The sequence below is a fragment of the Sus scrofa genome, chromosome 4 (assembly GCF_054392235.1).
Source record: "Sus scrofa isolate SSC_HxYL_T2T_F1_AM1 chromosome 4, Sscrofa_HxYL_maternal_Yorkshire_Landrace_v2.0, whole genome shotgun sequence".
Lineage (NCBI taxonomy): Eukaryota > Metazoa > Chordata > Mammalia > Artiodactyla > Suidae > Sus > Sus scrofa.
Genome location: NC_139386.1, coordinates 125,455,448 through 125,479,218, shown reverse-complemented (window position 1 = coordinate 125,479,218; position 23,771 = coordinate 125,455,448). Strand labels below are relative to the sequence as shown.

The window sequence follows — 23,771 nt, the reverse complement described above, 5'->3', positions numbered from 1 at the left end:
TTACATGTAGTGATCCAGCTTTCCCAACACCATTTGTTGAAGAGACTTCCTTTTCCCCCATTACATATTCTACAGAGTTCCATTTATTTTAAATAAAGCAAACTCCATCCAATTTCTAAGGTTAATATAAATATCCGAAAGCCACTGATACAAAAGAAAATTTTCCATTTTAATGCATGAATCTTCATGAGAATAAAAGACTATGTGACTGAATCCTGGTTTACAATAATGATGCTGATTAATAGCAAATAATAAGGTATTTATGAGATAAACACTGCATAAATGTACATTAAAATGGAACATTTTTAGTAGATTCTAACATAATTGTAATCAAACGCAAAACTTGAGACTGTACGTTGAAAATATGTAAGCAGAACAACATGTATTTATACATAACAAAATGTATCATCCAATACTCCATGGAGGTACGTCCCACTATCTCTAATGTGCATAATTTTCTCTATATGTCTCCATTAAAGGAAAGATTTACAGGGATTAAATAAGTTTTCATATGATTGGTTCCTCTAGTCATAAAATATTTTGCTGAGATTTAAATTCACAGAACTAGACAGAGACATTTTAAAATAAATAATGTTGAAAGCCAAATGCAAATCTAAAGTGAATAATGAAATCAAAATTTGAGCATTTGGAAAAAGAACATTTAAAATACCATCTGTGAGCCTGAAGTTCCTATATGATTACAAACCCACAATATTCATAATTGTTTTACCCCATAATTTTTGACACCATGAACATGAAATAAATGTAGGCATTACCTTAAACCACCAACATATTCTTGTTTTTCAAATATAGTGATGTCAGAGTAGCCTAATCGAGCCAAGAAGGAAGCACAGCTTATACTTGCAGGCCCAGCACCCAAAAGAGCAATCTTTGCAGAATAAGCTTCAGGCATTTTCTCTTGGGATGGCAGACAAGGATTCCTGATTTGTGGGATATTCATTGCTTTGAACACCTAGGGAAAAATCATTTGACATGGTTAAAAACTTTAAACTAACTTTTACAATCTCAAATATATTTTTAATGTTTCAAATCCATTTGTGATTTTAATAGAATTAAGTGGTACATTTTAAGTATTAGAGGAGCACACTTAGAAGTTAATGAGGAGTTCCCATTGTGGTGCAGTGGTTAACGAATCCAACTAGGAACCATGAGGTTGCGGGTTCAGCCCCTGCCCTTGCTCAGTGGGTTAAGGATCTGGTGTTGCTGTGAGTTGAAGTGTAGGTTGCAGATGTGGCTCGGATCCCATGCTGCTGTGGCTCTGGCATAGGCCGGTCACTACAGCTCTGATTCAACCCCTAGTCTGGGAACCTCCATATGCCACTGGAGAGGCCCCAGAAAAGCCAAAAAGCCAAAAAGCCAAAAAAAGTTAATGATAATTTACACTTGACTAACTCTTTCTCAATCTTTGAAATTCCTGTCCTGGGCCACACCTCCTCTAGGAAGCATTCCTGACTCACTTTTCTCACTCTCAACTCTGGGCCAAGTTAAATGCTCCTCCTCTGAGCTCCTGGATCATACTTTGTATACTACTAACAAAACAATTTACTATTGTATCTGTTTGTCATGTTTCCATATTAGTCAGTATAACATTAGTTCATGTCAGAGATTATGGATACACACACACATACATACACACACACACACACACACACACACACACACACATAAAACATATTAACTATTTGTTCTAAATATTTTTAAAAAGGTGTTACCATTGTATGACCAGCAGTTAGCACTAATGTGGCACATAGTAGACACTCGGTAGTTAATTTATGATATTTGCTTCCGGTTATGATAGATTAGTTTTTCAAGGAAAACATTGCAAAAATCTAATGGAAACACGAGAGATCTACTCAAGTGAGGCAGACTACAGGGGCCAAAATCACAGGGAAAAGGGAAGAACAGATACGTCTGCTGACAGTTTAGGAGTTCCTTTTACCCTGAGGGAATTGGCCACTTCTTAGCAGAGTGAAGAAGACCAAGATCTTGCAGCTAGAGGACCACAGCTCAAAGAGACAGCAAAAGAGAAGTGTGGTAATCTTCTGAGACTAGGGAGACACGGGGTTTAGGGAAGGTAAGATGCCAGAAACCAGAAGCAGAAGATAGTGCAGAGAAGCTGAATCTTACACTGCACAAACAACAAAAAATCTCTGTAAAGCAGAATGGACCCTCCTGCACTCTGATAGGCCAGAGGAAACAAAAACCAGAGTACCGGAGTAGCTAAGGAAGAAAAGGTCCTAGTAGATACCTTCGCATACAGCTGAAATTTCGGAGAGATTACACTCTGCAAATCAGTGGAGCAAATCAGAGGTGGACACATAACCCAACCTGAGTCAGTTCAGCCCTTGATTTGGAGGAAGGTGATAAGGTCTCACTCCTACCTACCTATCAATGATAGGGTGAACCTTCTGTGGAGGATAATAAGTCAACTGCAGCATGTAGAAATTTTTATACAGAAGATTTGGCTTTTGATCAAAAAGCCCAAAAGTAATGAACAAAGAACTGCTCATAACTCAGAAAACTGAAAGATTTGCATACATAATCCAGTAAGTATTGCTCTTAAAAATAGACTTTAGAATAACTATGATGAACATGTTCAAAAAATACCCAGGAATATGAACTTCATCAGGAAACTTGAATTTGCTTTAAAAAAAAAAAGAAATTTTAGAAAAAAATTCAAAATTAAAATTAAAAACTAATTAAACATACTTAACAGTAATTTGAACAAGTGAGCAAAAAAGGACTTAGAAACTGAAGGGAAGCAAATAGAGAGAAAAATACATAAAAGAACATGAGACAAAAAGGCCTAGATTGAATATATGCACAATTGTAATCCTAAAAGGAAAGGAGAGGAAGAAGGAGGGGGAAGCAATATCTGAAGAGAAACAGACCAAGAATTTCTCCCAACATTTGTGAGACATCAAGGCACAAATTCAAGAGGTTCTAAAACGAATCAAATTAAATATAAAGAAACTCCTGCATATCACAGTAACATTGCTGCAAGCCAAAGTAAGAAAAATAAAGCCTTGAAAACAACCAAAGAATAAAAACAGTGCTATCAACAAACAGCTAATAAGGTTGACAGCTTTCCTCTCAAAAGGAATGATGGAAGTCAGAAGACAATGAAAAAGCATTTTCTGAGCAACAACAGCAACAGAAAAAGAACACCTTCCACACCTAAAAATTCTACCGAGACGGAGAATATCCGTTAAATGTGAAGGTGAAATAAAAACATTTGCAGATAGTATTTGCTGGCACCAGTGAAAAAAATACTGAATAATAAAGTATAATAAATAAAGGATAATAAAGTTCTTTAGAAAGAAGGCATTGTCCCAGATGGAAACAAGGAAATGCAGAAAGGAATAAAGAGCACTGAAAATTATAAATATGTGGATAAATGTAAATGAATATTGACTGTAGAAAACAATATCACATGGAGTTCAAGGTAAATGACAACAGATACACATGATAAAGGCACACAAGGTTAAACTGAGATAGTGTATACAAGATCACAACGTTATCTAGGAAATGGTAAAAGTACTAATATATAATGTATATTTACATATATTAGTTAAGGATTCATGTTGCATATCTACAGTAATTACTAAAATAGTAACAGAATATTTAACTAGCTAAGTTGTTGGAAGAGGGGGTGATTTAAAAACACTGGAAATAAGTGAGAGAAAATTATGAAAATAATTAAGGAGAGTGGAGGTGGGGGTAAAATCCAGAAAACACATAGTAAGATAGTGAACATAAACACACACATATGAGTATTTAAATTAAATATAAATAAAAGTCCCGATTAAAAGATAAAGATCATAAAAGATATATGCCTTAAACAAAAGAACACAGAGAGAAAAATTAAAGGATAAAAAACCTTATACCATGCAAACACTAATCAAAAGGAAGCTGTTCTAGGTATACCACTATCAGACATCAGACTTTAAGGAAAGACGTATTACTAAAGTTAAAGAATAATTACAAGGTAAATTTTCCAGCAAGATTTTATAATTCTAAATCCATAGGTAACTGATTACAATTTCAAAAATTTCAGACAGAACTAAAAGTAGAAAAAAATAGATCAACCATGTTCTCACTATTCTCCTTTGATCAAAATTTGACTATCAATAGAGGTGGCCTGTGAATAAATTCATATTAAGGGTAAATTATTTATAATATTTAATTGATTACCTCCCAGCATTATTTGCATTTACTAGGATAAGGCAGTACATTCCTCTCCTGTAGAAACCCAGGCTAAGAAGAGACAGATGGGAGTTTTTCTTTGGGGGTAAGTAATGAAGAGACAGGGCCTTGATGTTTTCTTGAAATCCACAGGCATCACCAACTACTCTGAATAAAATCTGCCATCAAAATATTTAAGGAACATCCAAACAATTCCATTTACAATTCCATTTCCAATTGTAAATTCCATTTACAATTCCATAAGAATATTATCAGCAAGTATTACAAGGTTTAACTTCTCAGTCTGAGTTAACAGCCTTCACAAACGTTTACGTAGATTTCTGTCATTTTTATCCTAATAGTTAACCATATTTTACTGGTTTAATTATCTGTCTCTTCACTAAAGCATAAAATTTTTAAGGGCAGATACCATCTTTGAATTTATCTTTGAATTTACCTATTTTATATAGAATAGTCTGTACATATTAACAAAAAGTTTATATTAAATTAGTAACTATCATTTATTTCCAGTACAATTTAAAATTTTATAAATTACATCTATATATCGCTGCTCTTTGCTTTGCTATCCAAAATAGTATACATTTTTTCTCTCATTTATATTTGAATTAACACATATTTTTACCTTTCATTCCCTTCTAGATAACCTGAAAAGGAACTAAATTCTTATTCTATGTGAATAAACTATTTTATTTTACAATTTAAAATAAAATTTTAATGTACGCAATTTTTATGTAAAATAAAATAAAATGTATTTGAGTTCCTGTAATGGCTCAGCAGTCAATGAACCCAACTAGAAAGCATGAGGTTGTGGGTTTGATCCCTGGCCTCACTCAGTGGGTTGAGGATCTGGTATTGCCGCGAGCTGTGGTGTAGGTTGCAGACGAGGCTTGGATCCTGCGTTGCGGTGGCTGTGGTGTAGGCCAGTGGCTACAGCTCTGATTTGACCCCTAGCCTGGGAACCTCCATATGTCACGGGTGTGGCCCAAAAAGCAAAAGAAATAAATAAATACATAAAATTAAAATTAAAAATTTTTAAAAATAAAAATGTACTTGATGGAGTTCCTGTTGTGGCGCAGTGGTTAACAAATCTGACTGGGAACCATGGGGTTGCGGGTTCGATCCCTGGCCTTGCTCAGTGGGTTAAGGACCCGGCGTTGCCATGAGCTGTGGTGAAACTGCAGAGGCAGCTGGGATCCCGTGTTGCTGTGACTCTGGCGTAGGCCGATGGCTACAGATTTGATTAGACTCCTAGCCTGGGAACCTCCATACACCGCGGGAGCGGCCCTAGAAAAGGGAGAAAGACAAAAATAAATAAATAAATAAAATTAAAAAATAAAAATAAAAATGTACTTGAAAGCTATTATATTTTCACAAAATTTCCATATACTTTTCAGAAATCAATATGTAAAATATGCATTTAACATGATCAGGAAGAGCTCTAGATAATTTTATTTAAGGATTAAATAAATGTCAATTTCTTTCATATTTAGTTGAGTACTTCAGATGTGCAAACTAATAACTGACAACTTTCTCATGTTAAAATTCACTAGCATTTATAATTTAATATTACATTTTAATAAACTTTAGAAGCATAAACCATAATTTTAAAGCATCATTTATTGCTGACATCTTATACAACAGAAGAGTTTAATGTGATTGCTTAAGGATTTTACAGGCCAAAAAATTTATACTATAATTTGAAGTTCACCTGTAATAACTAGATAGAATAGGATTTAAGAAATATCTGTCTTGTTTTGTGCACTCATCAATAACAGATAGTTTAGTCCTGAGACCATAAACATATGTGACACAAATTCTAACCAATGTGTGAATAAAGTCGCAAATATCCAATAATATATATTATGTATAAATTTCACCTAAAATATTTTAATTATTTTAATAAGATTTTAAGTATTATTTAAAAAAACTGTCAAGATTCAAATATGAAACTAAAATAATGTTGATGAAATCCCCATTCCTGCCAAACAAAGAACTGGAAGCTCTCAGTATAGAAGCAAGCACACTTCGCAGCAAGCCCAGCAGCACTAGACCCTCACGAGAATGTAGATGGTGAGTCTCCGAGCTGTGCCCCTCACACTCTGCAGTTTATGAGCTGATTAATACACACTCAATATACCACCTTGCTCAATACACTCATCTATGGATTGACAGTCCTTCACCTGTTTTGTTTTGCTTTGTTCTGTTATTGGCAACGGATTTTTCCCCTTAGTTTTATAGTAGGTTGATCATCCTTGATAGTTTTTCTTATAAAGTGAATATTTGAATAAAATTTTGTAAGCTTTATCCCAAAGGGTGATATATCTTTAGAGGTCTGGCTTTGAAATTCCACGCTTGAGGTTGCGTCTTGATCTCCAGCACTCTCAAGGTGGACGGCACTGAACAAGTCCATTTACACCTCCTGGACTCAGTCTCCTCAAACTGTAAAGTGGGGTTAATAACACCCATCCCACAGGGTTACTACAAGGATTAAACAGTTTCTAAAAGTAAAGCATTTTAGAAAAGTGCCTGGGTATACATTAAATGTAACTTCTGAGAAAGAGTATACCTAAACTTGTACTGTCTAGCATGGTAGTAGCCACCAGCCATAGGCGACTATTCAAATTTACATTTAAATTCATTATAATTATTTAAAGTTTAAAATCTAGTTCCTCAGTAGCATCAACCATATTTCAAGTGCTCAGTAACTACAGGTGGCTAGTGGCTCCTGTGTTACAAATCATTTCCATAATTGCAGAAACTAGAATTTACAACATATAATAGATAAAATGACCTCAAGAGCACAGTTAATGTAAAAATTAAATAAACAATATGAAGTAATGAGTTTTCAGTATGGGTTACATTTGTTTTTAATATGATTTATATGATTATAAGGTTATATAATTTAATTTTTCACAATTGGTTGTATTTAACAGTCAGCTTACAAAATTTCTGAATATTTACACAGTCTCTCAAGAGGTGGGACAGGGTGGCTTCAACACACTACTGGACTTAAGAAATATGAGAGGTTTCATTTAATTTTTTTTAAACCCTGAGTTAGCTGCATACTCAATACCAAATTTTGAGATATTTCAGCAACACTTCCCAAATTCCTAAGATCTGAAGGAATACGTGACACTGTATCCTTCTAAATAGTGGTATTCAATTCCTTTTCAACTGAAATACACATGGTGGATAACTTCATATATACACAGTATACTTCCATGAACATAGCCTGAATGTGACAAAATGTTAAAAAAAAAAAAGGCCAGGAAGTCAAATAAATAGCTTCACAAAAATTTGGGAGGAGTAATAGAGGAGTGGTGATAAGATCTTCATTTTTATAAACCTATGAGACATAAAAGAAGGTATCATTTTATAAAAGTAAGTATATTGACGTATCTGATAAAGCAAACCCTGTACTATGTTTAGAATATTGGGAAATTTTTCCTTATACTACCAATCCATAGACAGTATGAATGAAAAAAGTAATTGATACTATTGAGAAAACAGCATGAATTAACTTTGTCTCTATTCTTGGTAATTAAAATATATAAAATTTAAGAATTTTATAAATAGCAATAAAGCAATTTTCATTTCATTTTTTAAAACTAGTCTTCAGGAGTTCCCGTCGTGGCGCAGTGGTTAACAAATCCGACTAGGAACCATGAGGTTGCAGGTTTGATCCCTGCCCTTGCTCAGTGGGTTAACGATCCAGCGTTGCTGTGAGCTGTGGTGTAGGTTGCAGACGTGGCTCGGATCCCGCGTTGCTGTGGCTCTGGCGTAGGCCGGTGGCTACAGCTCCAATTAGACCCCTAGCCTGGGAACCTCCACATGCCGCAGGAGCGGCCCAAGAAATGCCAGAAAGACAAAAAAACAAAAAAACTAGTCTTCAAATAAATATAACGAAATTACAAATACATTACCTATAAAAGCCATTTTCTACTTATATACAATATCAAAGAGCATTCTCTAATAGTTTTCCCTGGAGTATAGCTCTTGCTGTCTCATCATATAACAAAAACTTAATCCAAGACAATGTCCTTACATGAGAAAGATCCCTTTCTTTAAACAAATTTCAGATGTCAGGCCATGGCTTAATTTTCTAAAATGCAATTTTTTTTCTATGCCAAAGAGTCACCTGCCAGAAACAATGTAACAGAGGGAAAAAATAGGTTAATCGACACAAAGTAGTAATTCAAGTATTTAAAGAAGCATGAAAAGTACACCCAATGCATATTGTATTTTCCTATAATATTAAGAGGTCAGTATTCCCTGAGCACAAACTATGCGCCAGGTTTTATTTTAAGTCTCTATACAGATGATCTCATTTAGTCTTCAACAGTCTTGTTACGAGTACAATTATTATTTCCATTTCCCATAGGAGGAAACTGGGGCCAAGGACCCATATTAAGGATTTTATCCCAGGGCTATTTTATTCCCAGAGCCTGGAGTCTTAAACACTGTTGCTGTCAGGCTGTCAATTTTTTTAGTAATTTTCAATAGGAAATCATTATATATTCATAATATTTCAATGGGAAATATGTAACTGAAAAAAGTGTTATATGAATTTATCTTTCCTAAGCTAATACACTTATAATAGTCAATCTATTTTTTTTTTTTTTGTCTTTCTCAGGGCCGCCCCCATGGCATATGGAGGTTCCCAGATTAGGGGTCTAATCAGCGCTATAGCCGCTGGCCTACGCCAGAGCCACAGCAACGCCAGATCTGAGTCGAGCCGAGTCTGTGACCTACACCACAGCTCACGGCTAGGCAATGCCAGATCCTTAACCCACTGAGCAAGGCCAGGGATGGAACCCGCAACCTCATGGTTCCTAATCGGATTCATTTCTGCTGTGCCACGACGGGAACTCCCAGTCAATCTATTAACAACAAAAGCTGATGCTACACTCAATAAATTAAACTAAATTTATAAACCAACAGTAGTTAATGAAGTGTTTGAAAAACACTACCCTACACCATTTGGTTTCCTGCCAGGCTCTTCTGTGACTTGAGAAACTCTAGGAATTGGCTGTATTCAGAGGTGCATAATCTTGTAATCAATTAAAATATTTTATACCTGTGTCATTGTAAAGGTGTTCCCTTCCCTACAAATGCTATAGCGCTTTGACTCTTTTAAGATTATTTTACTTTTCATCAGCCCTATGACCTATCAAGCGCTGTGCTGCAGAAAAAAATGCAAAAGGCCTTGAATGAGCCAACTAGCCCGAAAGATCAAGTTGGCGGCTTATTACTTGGTCTACCGCTGTCGAAATCATGTTTAGCTACCAATAATTGAATACTACCTTCTAGGCACTTTGCTAGGAGCTTTACTCCCCCCGCCCACTTAACAGCAGCACTTACAATCTGACTTTCCCTCCAGGCTATGAAGTAATCAGAGGGCTTTTCCCCTCCCATCTGTAATGCCAAAGCACAGTAGACTATTCCGCAGAGTAGGCAACCAGCAAGATTTTGACGAATTTCAAAATTCCTAAGCTACAGAGATAGGCGTCAATAAATGAGTAACAGTCACTGAGGAAACATGATTCTTCCTCAGTGAACAGAAAGATGGCTATTTATAGGTTATTTCCAAGTGCATATTTTCTTGAGCATTTTAAATAGATTTCCTTGCATAATCACTCTGGGATTTCTGACCTTTCACTCCTTTGGAGAGTGCATTTCTTTCACCACTCCAAATTGACTTGACTAGCATTTTCCCCATAATTTTCGCATTACTCTGAGGCAAAGGAGAGATTATCCTGATATAAAAAATGGAACGATTGAGACACAGAGAGAGGCCATGTGATTTCCCCCCAAGCCTTCTCACATTCTGGAGACAGAAACAGTATAATTTTCTAATAATTATATAGTGCTCTCCAAAGGGAAAAGGAAAAACGTGGTAAATGTAAAGATAGTTAACAATTCTAATTTGAGGACTTTTTCCTTAATCTGTCTTACTTTCTATAACAGTATATAATAAAAATAAACACATATTTGGTTAGGTATAATGCTTCCTCAATTGCTCTATTTGTATTTTTTTAATTTTTTAATTTTTTTAATTTTTTTAGGGCCACACCCAGTGGAAGTTCCCAGGCTAAGAGGTAGAATCAGAGCTGCAGCTGCAGGCCTACGCCACAGCCACAGAAGTGCCAGATCTGGCCCTGGTCTGTGACCTACACCACAGCTCAGAGTGATGCCGGATCCTTAACCCACTGAGCGAGGCCAGGCATCAAACCTGCATCCTCATGAAGACTGGTCGGGTTCCTTAATGCTGAGCCACAGCGGGAACTCCTATCTGTTTTTTATTAACCAAGCCAAAGCAAATGTAAACTATAAGAAAATCAAGACAAATAAAATATTCTTGGAAACTTCAGAATATATCTACTAGTTGAAGGGTATTTTGTAAAAGGTTAGTTATATTCTGTATACCTCATAAGAGCTTTATATTTTTGCATGTATTTAACTCGATTTTATTATAGAATAAAACATAATTTCTGGTAATTTCTAAAGATATTTCATCATTGTAGGTCTAAGAAATCTTAATAAAAATATTACATTGGTTTTCATTTTGCTGGTTTTGGTTTCTTTGTGTTATTTAATTAGCAATACGACAGTCTGGTCGCCTTTTGAATGCTTGAATGGAGATAGATTGCTATTTGTGCATCCAAAAGTAAGTTACCTCAAATTACATGCCTTCTAGGAGATGCTTCTATGTAATTTTCCCTGTACCTTGTTTCCTTTTGTGAAGGAAGTCAAAGGAAATACTGAGTACATACTATTCACTGCACTCATCTTTTGAAAAGAAATATTCTTGGGCTACCTGACAGTTTCTTCACAACAATTAAATAAGGAACATGAAAAGTGGGAACTGTCTTTCAAACACATCAGAAATAAGGAAAATTTTACGCCATGGCACATTTTCAGTTATCAAAATTATTGATGCATTAGTAAGGCTCTAAAATGTTTCTTATTTTCTTATTATTAAAATAGACATCTGAGTGGTATCTCTCCGCATGGTAAAAATGCTGTGTAATTTGAAATCTGAATATTCTGTTTTTACCTTAATTTGGCAAATATCTTTATGTGCCCTCTATGTACTAGATAAGAGTATGAGTAAGTCAAACACAGGCCTTCCAATAAGTACTTTCCTGGGTAACAGAGTACTCATATGGCTTAAATATAGAAAAAATTATTACAATGTAATCTGTCCATGTGCAGGGTTCATTCTTAGACATGGTGTTCTTGGAGCTAGTGAGAAAGAAACTTATCCCAAGAGGGAGAAAAGATAACACCTGAGCCAAATCTTTAAAAAAAAAAAATGGCACGTTGTCTTGGAGAAGATTTCACCTCTGTAAATGCCAGCTCTAAAATTAAGAGAGTTACAATTACCTCCACAATTTATTGTGAAGATTGAATGAATCAATGATGATAAACCTCCTGGGATTAACACTTTCTCTTTGTAAGGAAGGTACTCTCCTACGTGCTGTGCTTAGCATTTATACCTCCAGCCCTAAAAAGCTTCAAAGTTGCATGTGATTGTTCATTTTATAGATAATATAACTGATTTGCAAATTATTATTCTTACATTATAGTTCACATTTTTATTACGGTTAGACTACATCTCATATCTGAGTTAAGGCTACAACTGAATTAAATGGTTACACTGACGAAATACAATTTGAAAATGTAGATGTGTATTCTTTGTTTATGAGCAACTTTACTGTGCCCAGATCAAAAGTAGGCTCAAACTAACCAGTACACACCCCTGCTTGCCTTCAGAATTTCCTCTGTGCCTTGAACAATCACCTACTCCTGACTTTACCATGCTTGCCGAACACCTTCCAGGACTCTGTTTAAATTTCACTTTCTCAGCTCAGCTTCTCCTGCCTGCTGCACTGTTAGGTTTCCTAGCTACCAGCTCCCACCTAAATGTCTACCAGCTCTAAGCACTTCATTTATAAGTTATTTGTCTTTCTTACTAGGCAATGAGCTCCGTGAGGGCTAGTATCCTTCCTATCTTGTACATGACTGTATCCTTAGCACTTAGGATGCTAACTAGTACCTAGTTAGTTACCTTGACTGCCAGGGGCCAAAAATCCAAGTTACAACTTGCAGGGACAAATCCGAAAGAGAATGAGTGTGTGTACAAGTATGACTGAATCGCTTTGTTGTACAGCAGAAATTATCACAACCTTGTAAATCAACTCTACTTCAATAAAATTTTATAAAATGAAAGAGAAAAAGAAAAAGAGGAAGATGGCAGGGAGGCAACAGAGAGTGATGGAGATCCGGAAAGACAAGAGAGATCATCCCTCATGCAATCAGCTTCAACTGATGGTTTCTCTGAGTTTTCTAGAAACAGCCATATGATTAACTGTGAAGCCAATGCTACTTAGAAGCAGATCAATAAAATAATAAAAGAACGGTAATTAGAAGGCAGCCATAATTGAAATGTATTGGTTATTATGTGATATGCCAGATAATCATTTATTAAACTCTTTTCAAAGAGCTAGGGGTTTGTATAGATCATTGTTTTGCTTTCATTCTCTATTTCATTATTTTTCTATTATTTTCATTTTACTTCTTCCACTTTTTCAGAATGTACCACCACCACTACCACCACACACCTCCTCTACCTGTTTCCTCACTTCCTAGTTCCTTGAGATGAAACCAGCTTATTTATACATAATCTTTATCTTTTCTATTACACACACTTAATAAATTTTCATGTAAAAATGACTGGCTACATTTCACAGGCTGGCAATGGAAACTGTCTCATTCACGTCTAAATGTTTTGTAATTTTTTTTTTTTTTTGTCTTTTTGCCTTTTCTAGGGCCACTCCAGCGGCATATGGAGGTTCCCAGGCTAGGAATTGAATAGGAGCTGCCAGCCTATGCCAGAGCCACAGCAACGCTGGGATCCAAGCTGCTTCTGCGACCTACACCACAGCTCGCGGCAACGCCAGATCCTCAATCCACTGAGCAAGGCCAGGGATCGAACCCGCAACCTCATGGTTCCTAGTTGGATTGATTAACCACTGGGCCATGACGGGAACTCCTGTAATTTCTATTGTGACATCTTTAACCCATGAATTCTTTACAAAATTTTTTAAAATTTCCTTTAAAATGTGTGTTTTAAATTAGTTGTCATTGCCTTCACTTTGACAATATTTTTGATTTTGTTTCTAATTTGGTTCCGTTGCAGAAAAATAGGTGCAGGTCTTTTATTTGGAAAAAAAAATATATATATACATATATATATATATTTCTGATTTAATACATGGTCAATTTTGATAAATGTTACTTCCACAGGTGCATGAAACGGTTGCACCCAATCTATATTAGTTGGGTTCAGGAACCTTTATAGATTTATTAAATCAATCTAACAAACTTTATTCAAATAAATCTAACAAATTTGAGTAGAACTACGTTGTATATGTAACTAATGAATGCTCTTTAAGGCATTTACTCTTTTTTCATTAGTTATTTTTCTCTTCATTTTTATTAACACATTTCCCTAAAATTTTATCACTTTTGTTACATATAAATATCACTATATTAACTTTTTATGGTTAATATTTACATAGTATTTCATTTTTCAGCTACCTTATTTTCAAGGTTTCTGCTAAGGTCTTTCTTTTCTAAACATCATATATCAGTACGTAGCATTTATTTTTAATCCATCCTAGAGTCATTTATGTAATTTATTTTTATGAATATTATTTTCTACCTATTTAAAGACCTGATTATGGTATTATTTTATTTCATTAGGATAAAATCATCTATGGTTTGAGTCTTTTGTCACTGGTAGCAATACCTTTTTAAATGTGATCTTGAACTTTTTGTTTCAGACTTATTCTGAGGGAATATTTTCTGCCTTTGCACCAAACTTCTTGCTTCTTATATCAAGTACTTGGCGGTCTCCCCCAGTATCATTCCCCTTCTTCTCCCCCACTGCACAACCAGGTCCCTTATTGGAAGCCCAGGGCTCCAGTCCCCAGTGATATTTAGAGATAACACAGAAGCCAGTGACGGTGCCACTAGGCACAGCCCCCAACAATGGAGCACAACTCTCTCCGCTTCTCTCTGCAGCTTCACATAAGCCCTAGTTTTGTGCCCTAGCGGTGTGCCAGTCCTCTACCATGCAAAATGGTATTATAATGTACTTATTATCACACCAGTCATATACCCCAGCAGCCACTGATTATTTGCTTATGCAGACCCTAGCAGACAATGGCCCAAGTGTCCTGTTTACTGTTAAATCTTTCTCCTCCATTTCTGACCCCCAAAGGCATTTGTCTTTCTTTTTACTTCTACTTTTAATTTTTCTTGTGTGCTCTTACAAATGATTCATGCTGATACAATATTACTACTTATACTTATTTATACTAATACACATCAAATATATTTATGAAAAAATAGTTTTCAAACCAATGAAAGTCCATCCTCCTAAACTGTAAGGTACCCACAAGAATATATAAATTTGAACTTATAAAAAACAAATTCAAACTAATAGCAAATACTCTTAACAACCACACGATTTTGGTAAATTTCAATGTTATTGTCCCAAATCTCTTAAACTTATTTTTATGTGTTAAACACTTTAAATGCTAATATGTAGTTTTAAGACAAACTAAAATATTGTGATGACAATCAACTAGCAATTTATCCAGTCCTGCAGTTTTATTATCCATCTTTGTGCACTAAGTATTTTTAACAGTTTTCAAAAGATTTTTGGAGAAGAATGTCAAATATTTAGTGAAATCTATCAAGACATTATTATTTTTCATTAATCACTGCACTAAGACCAAAGGGAGAGATACAAATAGAGCCTAAACTGACATTATTTGTGACTGCGTCCCCAGGATAATACTTCATCAAGGTAGAAACTATTGATTTTATTACTATTTAATGTATATCTTTCGTGTACTTCTTATTTCTCTCAGAAATACTTTTATTTCTTTTGTTGAATAGTATTCACTAACTATTTACAACACTGTTTCAAAATAGGAGTAGTATGGAGAGAATTTATTCAAAGATGATGAAGTTTGGGGCAATAGAGCAAGTGTGAGATGTCATCAATCTAACAGCTGCTCTCTAATCCATATTCTATTCGTAAATAACCTACAAAATGCATTATCCATATACATTAGTTATTATTAATTATCATGGTAATATATGTCTTAGTTTTAGATTAGGTACACAAACTGGCAGATTTTATTGACCAGTTTGTCAAAATGTATCATAAACGTGTTAGTCTCATTCTTAAATCTACTTATAGACCAGCTACCACAAAATTAGTCTTAGGCTTTCTGAATTAATATAAAACTTCAGACATAAGCTTAAACTTCAGGGATCTTCAATACATGGGCCTTTTCTAAGGTCCTGTATTTAAATTTGCAGTAGTGATTTTGTGCAATTCTTAAAAGAAGGGACCCAAAGTTTTATCATCTCGAGCCCCCACAAAATCTGAATCTTGGCTTTAACAATACTTCTTCAATAACAAGAAGAAGAGAAAAAACAAAAGATTTTTGGTAACATGTATAAATAAGGAAAATGACTAAGCCATATGTGTTCATCTTACACAATCTATTTTAATATAGTTGCTTCATATCTAACAGAAAATGAGGTATGGCAACCTCATTTTGTGAGTTGTAAGATACAGTGACTGAGGTATTCGTGGCTGAATTAACAAAGTTAATACCATGAACTTGCAGTCAGAAAGCCCAAGTTTACATCAACTTTGTATCAATGCCTTAAAACATGTGGGGCAAGTGAGAATCTGTGAAATAATGGAATTAGAGCACTTAGAGTTTTGTACTCTAGATCTTCCCTTTATTACATCTAAATTTGTGTAAGCCTCTTATTACTCATCCATAAAATAAAGAAGATGACATTTACCCAAAGAGTTATTTTGAGTATCAGCCAAGTTCTTAGTAGTGTACCTAACACTGACCAGGGTTACAGGAGTTTCTTTAATTAACTATAATTTTTCCAATCATTTTGATCTTTAGTTTCCACATGCCCAAGATGGGAAAAACATTAGCCATTCTACATGTCTTACTGGTTGTTTATCAACATTTTTAAGTGAGATATTACAAAGATGCACGCATGGTGTTCTAAACTCTAAACTTCACCCTACCTGATCCTATCCTTTATACTACGATCTAAACACTTTTAAAACCAAATAACAAAAATTAATAAAAACTAGATTATCAGTCCGAGGATGCTAATATAAATGCATATGTCATTGTTTGCTATGGAACTCAACTTGTTAGCTTGTATTGTTTCATGATAAACTACAGTTTTTCTCAATACTTGTATATAGAAGTTGCTTACAACAACAATTAATTCTGGTGCTCAGTCAATGTTTATTTGATTAACTGAATGCTTACCAAGTGGGAGCTTAATATACTGGGTGTTCATACAATCCAGTCTGCCTGGAATAGTCCTGATTTACTTCTGGTGCACTGAATTAATAATTATTTTCTCTTTCATTCCCCAAAATATCAAAGTATCATTCTCTCTCACTCCTTTAATTAACCTTCTTAGAAAGCAATCAACACAACATGCAAAATATATCCAGTCTCACAGTTCAGTTTACGCATTTTTTTGATAATTTATTTTAAAGTAAGGAACGCACCTAAATTTGTTCTGTGTCTATACCTATCTATTTGATAGATGGGATGCATCACAAAAATACATTATTTGAGAGGACGTGTAGTACTCTATTGGAATACATGAGTCTGTATTCTCCTTCAAGTACCTGTAGAAGGCAAGGGGTTAGGCTTTTAGTGACTCCACATTCAAAATAAAAATACAGTAGAAATAATATTTGTCTTATTTAAATAATCACTAGCTCAAGTAATCATTTTCCTTCTTCATTCACAATTCTTTAAACTATTTATTGTAGTATTGTAAATGTTGATGTGATTTAAGTAATTGCACAAGGTTATTTAATGCAGTCTCATAACACCTGGCTGTTTGAATTGTATCAGTGTATTTTTTATTATATTATAAGCACTGCCCAATTTTTTGCGAAGTGTGTCTACTCAATAAAATATAGAAATAAATGTCAAGAACATGTAATAGTGCATAAATACTATATGACGGTGGGATAAGAACTGAGTAATGTCAAATGAGAGGTGACATAAAAATCAGCTGGAGTTCCTGTTGAGGCGCAGCAGAAACAAATCAGACTAGGAACCATGAGGTTGTGGGTTTGATCCCTGGCTTTGCTCAGTGGGTTAAGGCTCCAGCGTTGCTGTGAGCTGTGGTATAGGCTGCAGACACGGCTCAGATCTGGTGTTGCTGTGGCTCTGGTATAGTCCAGCACAGGCAACAGCTCCGATTAGATCCCTCACCTGGGAACTTCCATATGCCGCGAGTGCAGCCCTTAAAAGACAAAAAGACAAAAAAAAAAAAAAAAAAAAGACAAAAAAAAAAAAAAAACCCTACTGAAAGACACAATTAAAGAAAAATCTAAAGCATAATTCTGTTCTCAGTGATTTTCCTGATTTAGTCTAGAATTCTGTTTGTTAGTTCCATTCAACTAAAAGTATGGAAAGTAAACTAAAAGTACAGTGTCAAGAAGTAGATGCCACACAAAACAGTGTGTTTCATGGGCATTAAAATAATCTCATAGAAGGCGTTCTGTGAAAAACATACTGTTTTTAGACACCAATTTCATAATCCAACACATTCCTAAAAATTCATAATTGAGGTGGCCGTCTTAAGAGTTAATCCTCTGAACTTCATTTATTTTAAATTTAAAGTCAAACTTTAGAAACCTGAAATTTCATGGAGCTCCCATCATGGTGCAGCGGAAATAATTCCAACTAGGAACTATGAGCTTGCAGGTCTGATCCCTGGCCTTGCTCAGTGGGTTAAGGATCCAGTGTTGCCGTGAGCCTGTGCCATAGGTTGCAGATGTGGCTCGGATCTGGCATTGCTGTGGCTGTGGTGTAGCCTGGCAGCTGTAGCTCTGATTACACCCCTAGTCTGGGAACCTCCATATGCCGTAGGTACAGCCCTAAAGAGACAAAAGACAAAAAAAAAAAAAAGAAAGGAAGCTAAAATTTCAATTTCAATTTTTCCAAGTTGCCTCTATAATTCTTTAATATCAGTAGAAGGGATTGGTTTGGCATGCAGCTAGTTATCTGCTTATAGTTATTTTTTCTACTCACTATAGGAAATGAGTAGAAAGTTCCATTCTTATTTCATAATCCTTTTGCAACAATTCATTAATCATATTTGAGAAGCAATGAAAGTCTAGTTAGTCTATTACATGGGATTAATATATGATTTCTTAAAAATTCAATGAAATGGTCAACTATATTTCACAATGAAATTTTCAGGTATTACATTTGTGTAAAGAAATTTTAAGACTCTGATAAGGTTGATAAGAAAACCCACACCAAACTATTACTTCCAAATTATTTTATTGAAGCACTATTGTTACACTATTGTTTATCCTACTAACACACAAAAGTATCTGAAGCAAGGTCAGCACAGATGTGGGGAGAGCAAAGGACTGAATAGTAATGACAATACAGGACCAAAAAAAAAAGTAGCCGGTCTCCTGAGTCTACTGTGGACTGTCCCTTGTGTGATTTCTTTCTTTTCTACTACAGTCCCTCCAGATCATAAGCCAATGTTCAAGCCAGGTATAAGGTATGGATTTAGGCAATAATGGCAGACTACACACAGAGCTGATATTTTAAAAATTACTTACGAGTTATAGGAAACACAATTTTGAAAAATATCATACTATTTCACTCTGCTTTCCTAACCTTCGCTTCATTTGGTTGAAAAATAGATTCAGATTTTTAAAGGTCAAAAATCAATCACTGTTTTATCAAACAACCAAAACATGAAATTATTTGCATCATGATCTTCTTTGACTTAAAGACTCTTATCAATAGTTTAATAGTTTGAAAGAATAATAGTATTTTGCACTTTATACTTTGTCTTTTCATGGGAAGTCAATTAACACATTGTATTTTGCTTATATTTTAATCGAAGTATAGCTAATTAACAGTTTTTTGTTAGTTTCAGGTGTTTAGCATTTTTGCAGATTACCTTCCATTTTAGGTTATTACAAGACATTGAATATAATTCCCTCTGCTATGGAGTATATCCTTCTTGCTTACCTATTTTATACAGAGTAGTTTGGAACTTTTAATTCCATGCACCTAAATGTCCTCCCCCCATTCTCTCCCCTTTGATAACCACAAGTTTATTTTCTATACCCATGATTCTCGTACTGCTGTTACTTTTTATTTTCACATCAGCTTTGACAGTTGGGTGAATTTAAGTAAACCACCCTTTGACAGAACTTTCTAAAATAACTTGCCCTAAGTGGCTAATTAAAAAAAAAAAAAAAAAACAGATGGGAAACTTTTCTATATAGTTCCACTGGGAGATTTTTATTTATGATATATAAATATAGTATGATATTTTCATAGATATGTTTAAAGCCACAGTTATATAAAGTATAAATGGAGTGTAATAAAAAGATACATCCTATCTAAATTCCATGAATCACTTAAAATGCATTTAATGTCATCCTAATCCATGCTGTATCTTAAAGAGACTTTGCTTTGGAAATCAGTGGTCGTAATCTCGTTAAAACCAAGGGAGAGTTCTCAGAGAAATGATGTTTCCCTTTCTCTTGCTCTCTGTTTTCTCTCTGCCCTGCCCCACCCGCCTCTTGTCTAGGTCATTAACAAACTAAAAATATTATTTTAACTCATCTTATTTTGAAATGCATACACATACAATATGCACAACTATACAGTATGTATAGTTAATTTACATATTGTGTGACCTTTCACTTACTAAATCCTTGCAGCCTTGCCCTGACTTAATGAAGAGGCAATGATTCTCCAAAGAAAAATGTGGAAGAATTCAAGTGAATCTTCTCCATCAACTAAGGATTTTCTCAGGTTGTAAAGATATACCTCGCACTGGTCAGGTAAGCCTAATGCAATTTTGAATTTGGTAAAAAAAGAAATTAAATCCAAGAATTTACTGCAATAACTCACAACCTCAAATTGTTTCTATTTTCTCGTTCCCAAGAGGCCTTTCTTAGAATTAACCTGTCAGGAAGCAGGAAGGGAATAATCCTGATTTATTGCTAAAAGCAAAGTGAGATTTAAGCTTGAGGGATATTATGGGAAGGGTCCTAAAAAGCAAGAATACATTGTGTTTAAGTTGACAAAATGAGACAGGGAAGTCATTAACTAAAAATCTAGTGTTGACAGGCATTTAATTTGGTCTTCTAGCCAACTGGACCCCAAGGATTATGAAATCTTAGTGTAACCTCCATATAAGCTGATCATTTAAATGATACATGGGAATTGACCTGGTAGTTGAACTCCAGCAAGGAGACCCCAGAGAGAATAAGATGTCCCAGAGAATCAAAGTCATTTACAAAACATTCATAAGAGGAAGAGATGGCACAAACTTACGGGATAAATAGGAACAAAATGTTTTCATTTTATTTCACTATAAATTTGCATCAAAATAACATGCCTGTTTTGATGTATAAGTTTACAAAATCTGTTAAAGGATACTATTCAGTTTCAGATTTTGATAATTCTATAACCTCTATTACTCAAAAAATAACACAGAAGAATTCTAACATATTATTTCAAGCTGTAAAAATTAAGACCGTTTCAGGAAAAAGAATCAGTTAAGCAAGATAATCTCTTCATAATGGGATCCACTAGCCACACACCATTGTAAAGTTAATGAAGAAATTCTATCCTCAGATCCTCCAACTTATAAAACTTTCAGTCAAAGTAGTTTAATAAACTTATGGGATTACAATTAATTTGACATATGGTTTCATAAAATTTCATTTTTGAAGCCAAATTGTTGAATAAAAAGTCTGTTTATGGCCCAAAAACACACTTTAGCTGTTTGTCACACTAAAAATGTTAGGTATCAACAAAGCATCAAGGGTTGAAGGTATTTTAAGATTTTTGTGCTTTGGGGGGGGGGATCAATGTTTACTTCTTACATACCTCAGAAGCAAACTGCTGCAATCCACCAATATTAATTGATCCCTCTTCAGTTGCATATAAATTGCATCCTCCTACACAAAGATCAGAGGTTGGACATACCATTCCACAGGTCAGACCAAGAGGGTTGTCAGAAAAAATCATCTTAGCAGCTCCATAATAGTTCTGCAAAGATAAAAGAAAATTTTCTTCTGTGACAATGTGCCTCTTAACACATTCATATTATGACCTAATTTTTTCTACTAGGTTCCTGGATTGAAGATAAAAATGTATATAAGACTTGCAGGTTAGAATATTATTTACCATTAGAAGCCATAAAGTAATATGTAGCAAAATAACTAACATATAGGGATATTCACTAGATGATGTATTAATAAAAGAACAATTAATAAATTTTGGAAAACTTAAATTTAATATATAAATGTTCTATAACTAGCATCTAACTCTATTCTGCAATAGATATTTCTTTTCAGTTTTACAAAGATGAGTTAGGTAGATTGCTTGCACAGGTATAAAACCTAAACTTAAGAGGAAAAAAAAAAGGATTATGCTCAGGTTATCCAGGGTATCTTCCACTTGAAGAGCAACCAGGGCTTGCTTTCCCTTCATTTCATCCGGCTTCTCCATGAGTGTCATCCTGTAGTGACATCCTACTAACCAAATGTGCAGACGAAACTCACACAGGCACTCTTGGACCAGACCTTTGCAAGTTCATCCCTCATCGCTCACTTCCACGCATTGGATTATTATAGATGAGTTTAGAATCCTTTTCATTCTATCAAGAATTTTTGGATCGCTTCTTGTTCATAAATTACATTACTACACCATCATTTACTAAATAAAGAATGAATAATAAGTTGAATATTTGAGAAGCATATTTTCCTTTAATGAAAATTAAAAATTGGACCTACCAGTATTCCTCAAAGCTGTCAAAAATAAGATTCCCCAATTTTGCCAAAAATAAGGATAATTTTGACAAACTATAAGAGTCAAGAGAGTCCTAAAGAGATGTGACAACTAAATGTAGTATGTTATTTTGGACAGACTTTGGGTATGAGGTAAAAAGGAAGGAAATCTGAAGACATAACAAATTTTAGTTAATAATAATATACTAATAATGATTCATTACTTGTAACAAATGTGCTAGATAATGTCAGATGTTAATAATAGGTGAACTCTGTATAGGTATACACAGAATGTCTATGTATCACCTTCATAATTTTTAATAAATATAAAATAGCTCTAAATAATTTTTAAAAAGAGATGGTAGAATATACTTAACAATATGAAACAAACACATTTTTTTGTTTTTGGCTTTTGTTTAATGTATTTTTGAAGTTCTTTGAAAACACATGCATTGCTTCCAGGATTAACTTCAATCATAAATACAAATTCCCATACAGAATACTGATGATAATAACACTAACTTACTATTTATTGACTCTTTATTCATTTCTAGAGCTTTTTCAGGCCTTTATTTAACCCTAATCACCAATCCCCTTATATAAGATGTCCAGCACCAAATAAAAAAAAATAAATTCTAAGCATGAGAAGAGACAAAATTAAATGCCCAATAATCAGAGAAAAAATAAATAAATGAAGCAGACCCACAGGTGATATAGAAAGTAATGTTAGCAGAAAAAGACTTTAAAATAATGTTAATGAAAGTTCAGATACAAAAAAGACATGGAATAGATGACACAATTAAAATTATAATCAGAATATTTTAATTTATTAAAAAAGGATCAAATTCATGTTCCATAACTGAATAAAACATTTAAAAATAAGTCTAAATGCAAGATTTTAACAGCATTCATGGTGGTTTAACAATATTTCTCTTATTCAGTGTGTTTCCTTAGCAACCAACAGTCACATCTGACACATGTAAATGTTTCTTCCATATATATTTTCTGAATACATAGTAGAAATGTGTTATGAAATCCAATTTATAAATAAGGAAACTAAGGCAGAAAGAGTAAATAATTTGCCAAGGGATCAAACAGCATATAATGGCAGATAATTGGTATATGGTTTCATTTTGGGATGACAAATATATGCTTAAACTCTGCAAATATATTTGCCATCATTGACCTGTACCTTTTACTTTGGCAAATTGAATGGGATGTTAATTATTTCATTAAGGCTATTATATTTTTTTAAAACACACTTTCAAGACTAGGAATTATATTGGCAACACATAAGAAAATAAATAATCATTCTTATAGAATAAAAGACATTTTTAATAAAGGGATGTTTGAATAAGATTGCTAAATTAGATGCAAAACTGAGCACTATCATAAAAAGGCAATAAAACATAGCTTTTAAAATAATCTTTTCTGCTTAAAAGAAATAATTTTACTCTCTACTAAACACAAATCTAAAACAGAGATGTAAATTTGCAATCCAAAATTTTAATTAATATTAAAAGTTAATAATTCCTTTTCCTGTAAATTAAATAACACTTAGATGTCACCTTGTATTTATTTTTAAAATGCTTTAGTATGATAATAGTAAACAGAT

General features: G+C 34.1%; 1 protein-coding gene across 2 annotated transcripts in view; it reads right to left on the bottom strand.

The window, feature by feature from the left end:
- The window catches only part of DPYD (dihydropyrimidine dehydrogenase), a 783,111-nt gene that overhangs the window by 544,168 nt on the left and 215,172 nt on the right, over nucleotides 1-23,771 (bottom strand). For both annotated transcript variants that reach the window (XR_014842857.1, NM_214044.3), the window contains 2 exon segments: nucleotides 21,255-21,416; nucleotides 777-973 (listed from right to left, as the gene is read on the bottom strand). Coding sequence is in view for 1 of the 2 variants with exons in the window: in NM_214044.3 (NP_999209.2) it covers nucleotides 777-973; nucleotides 21,255-21,416 (359 nt within the window). In the remaining variant the exon portion in view is untranslated.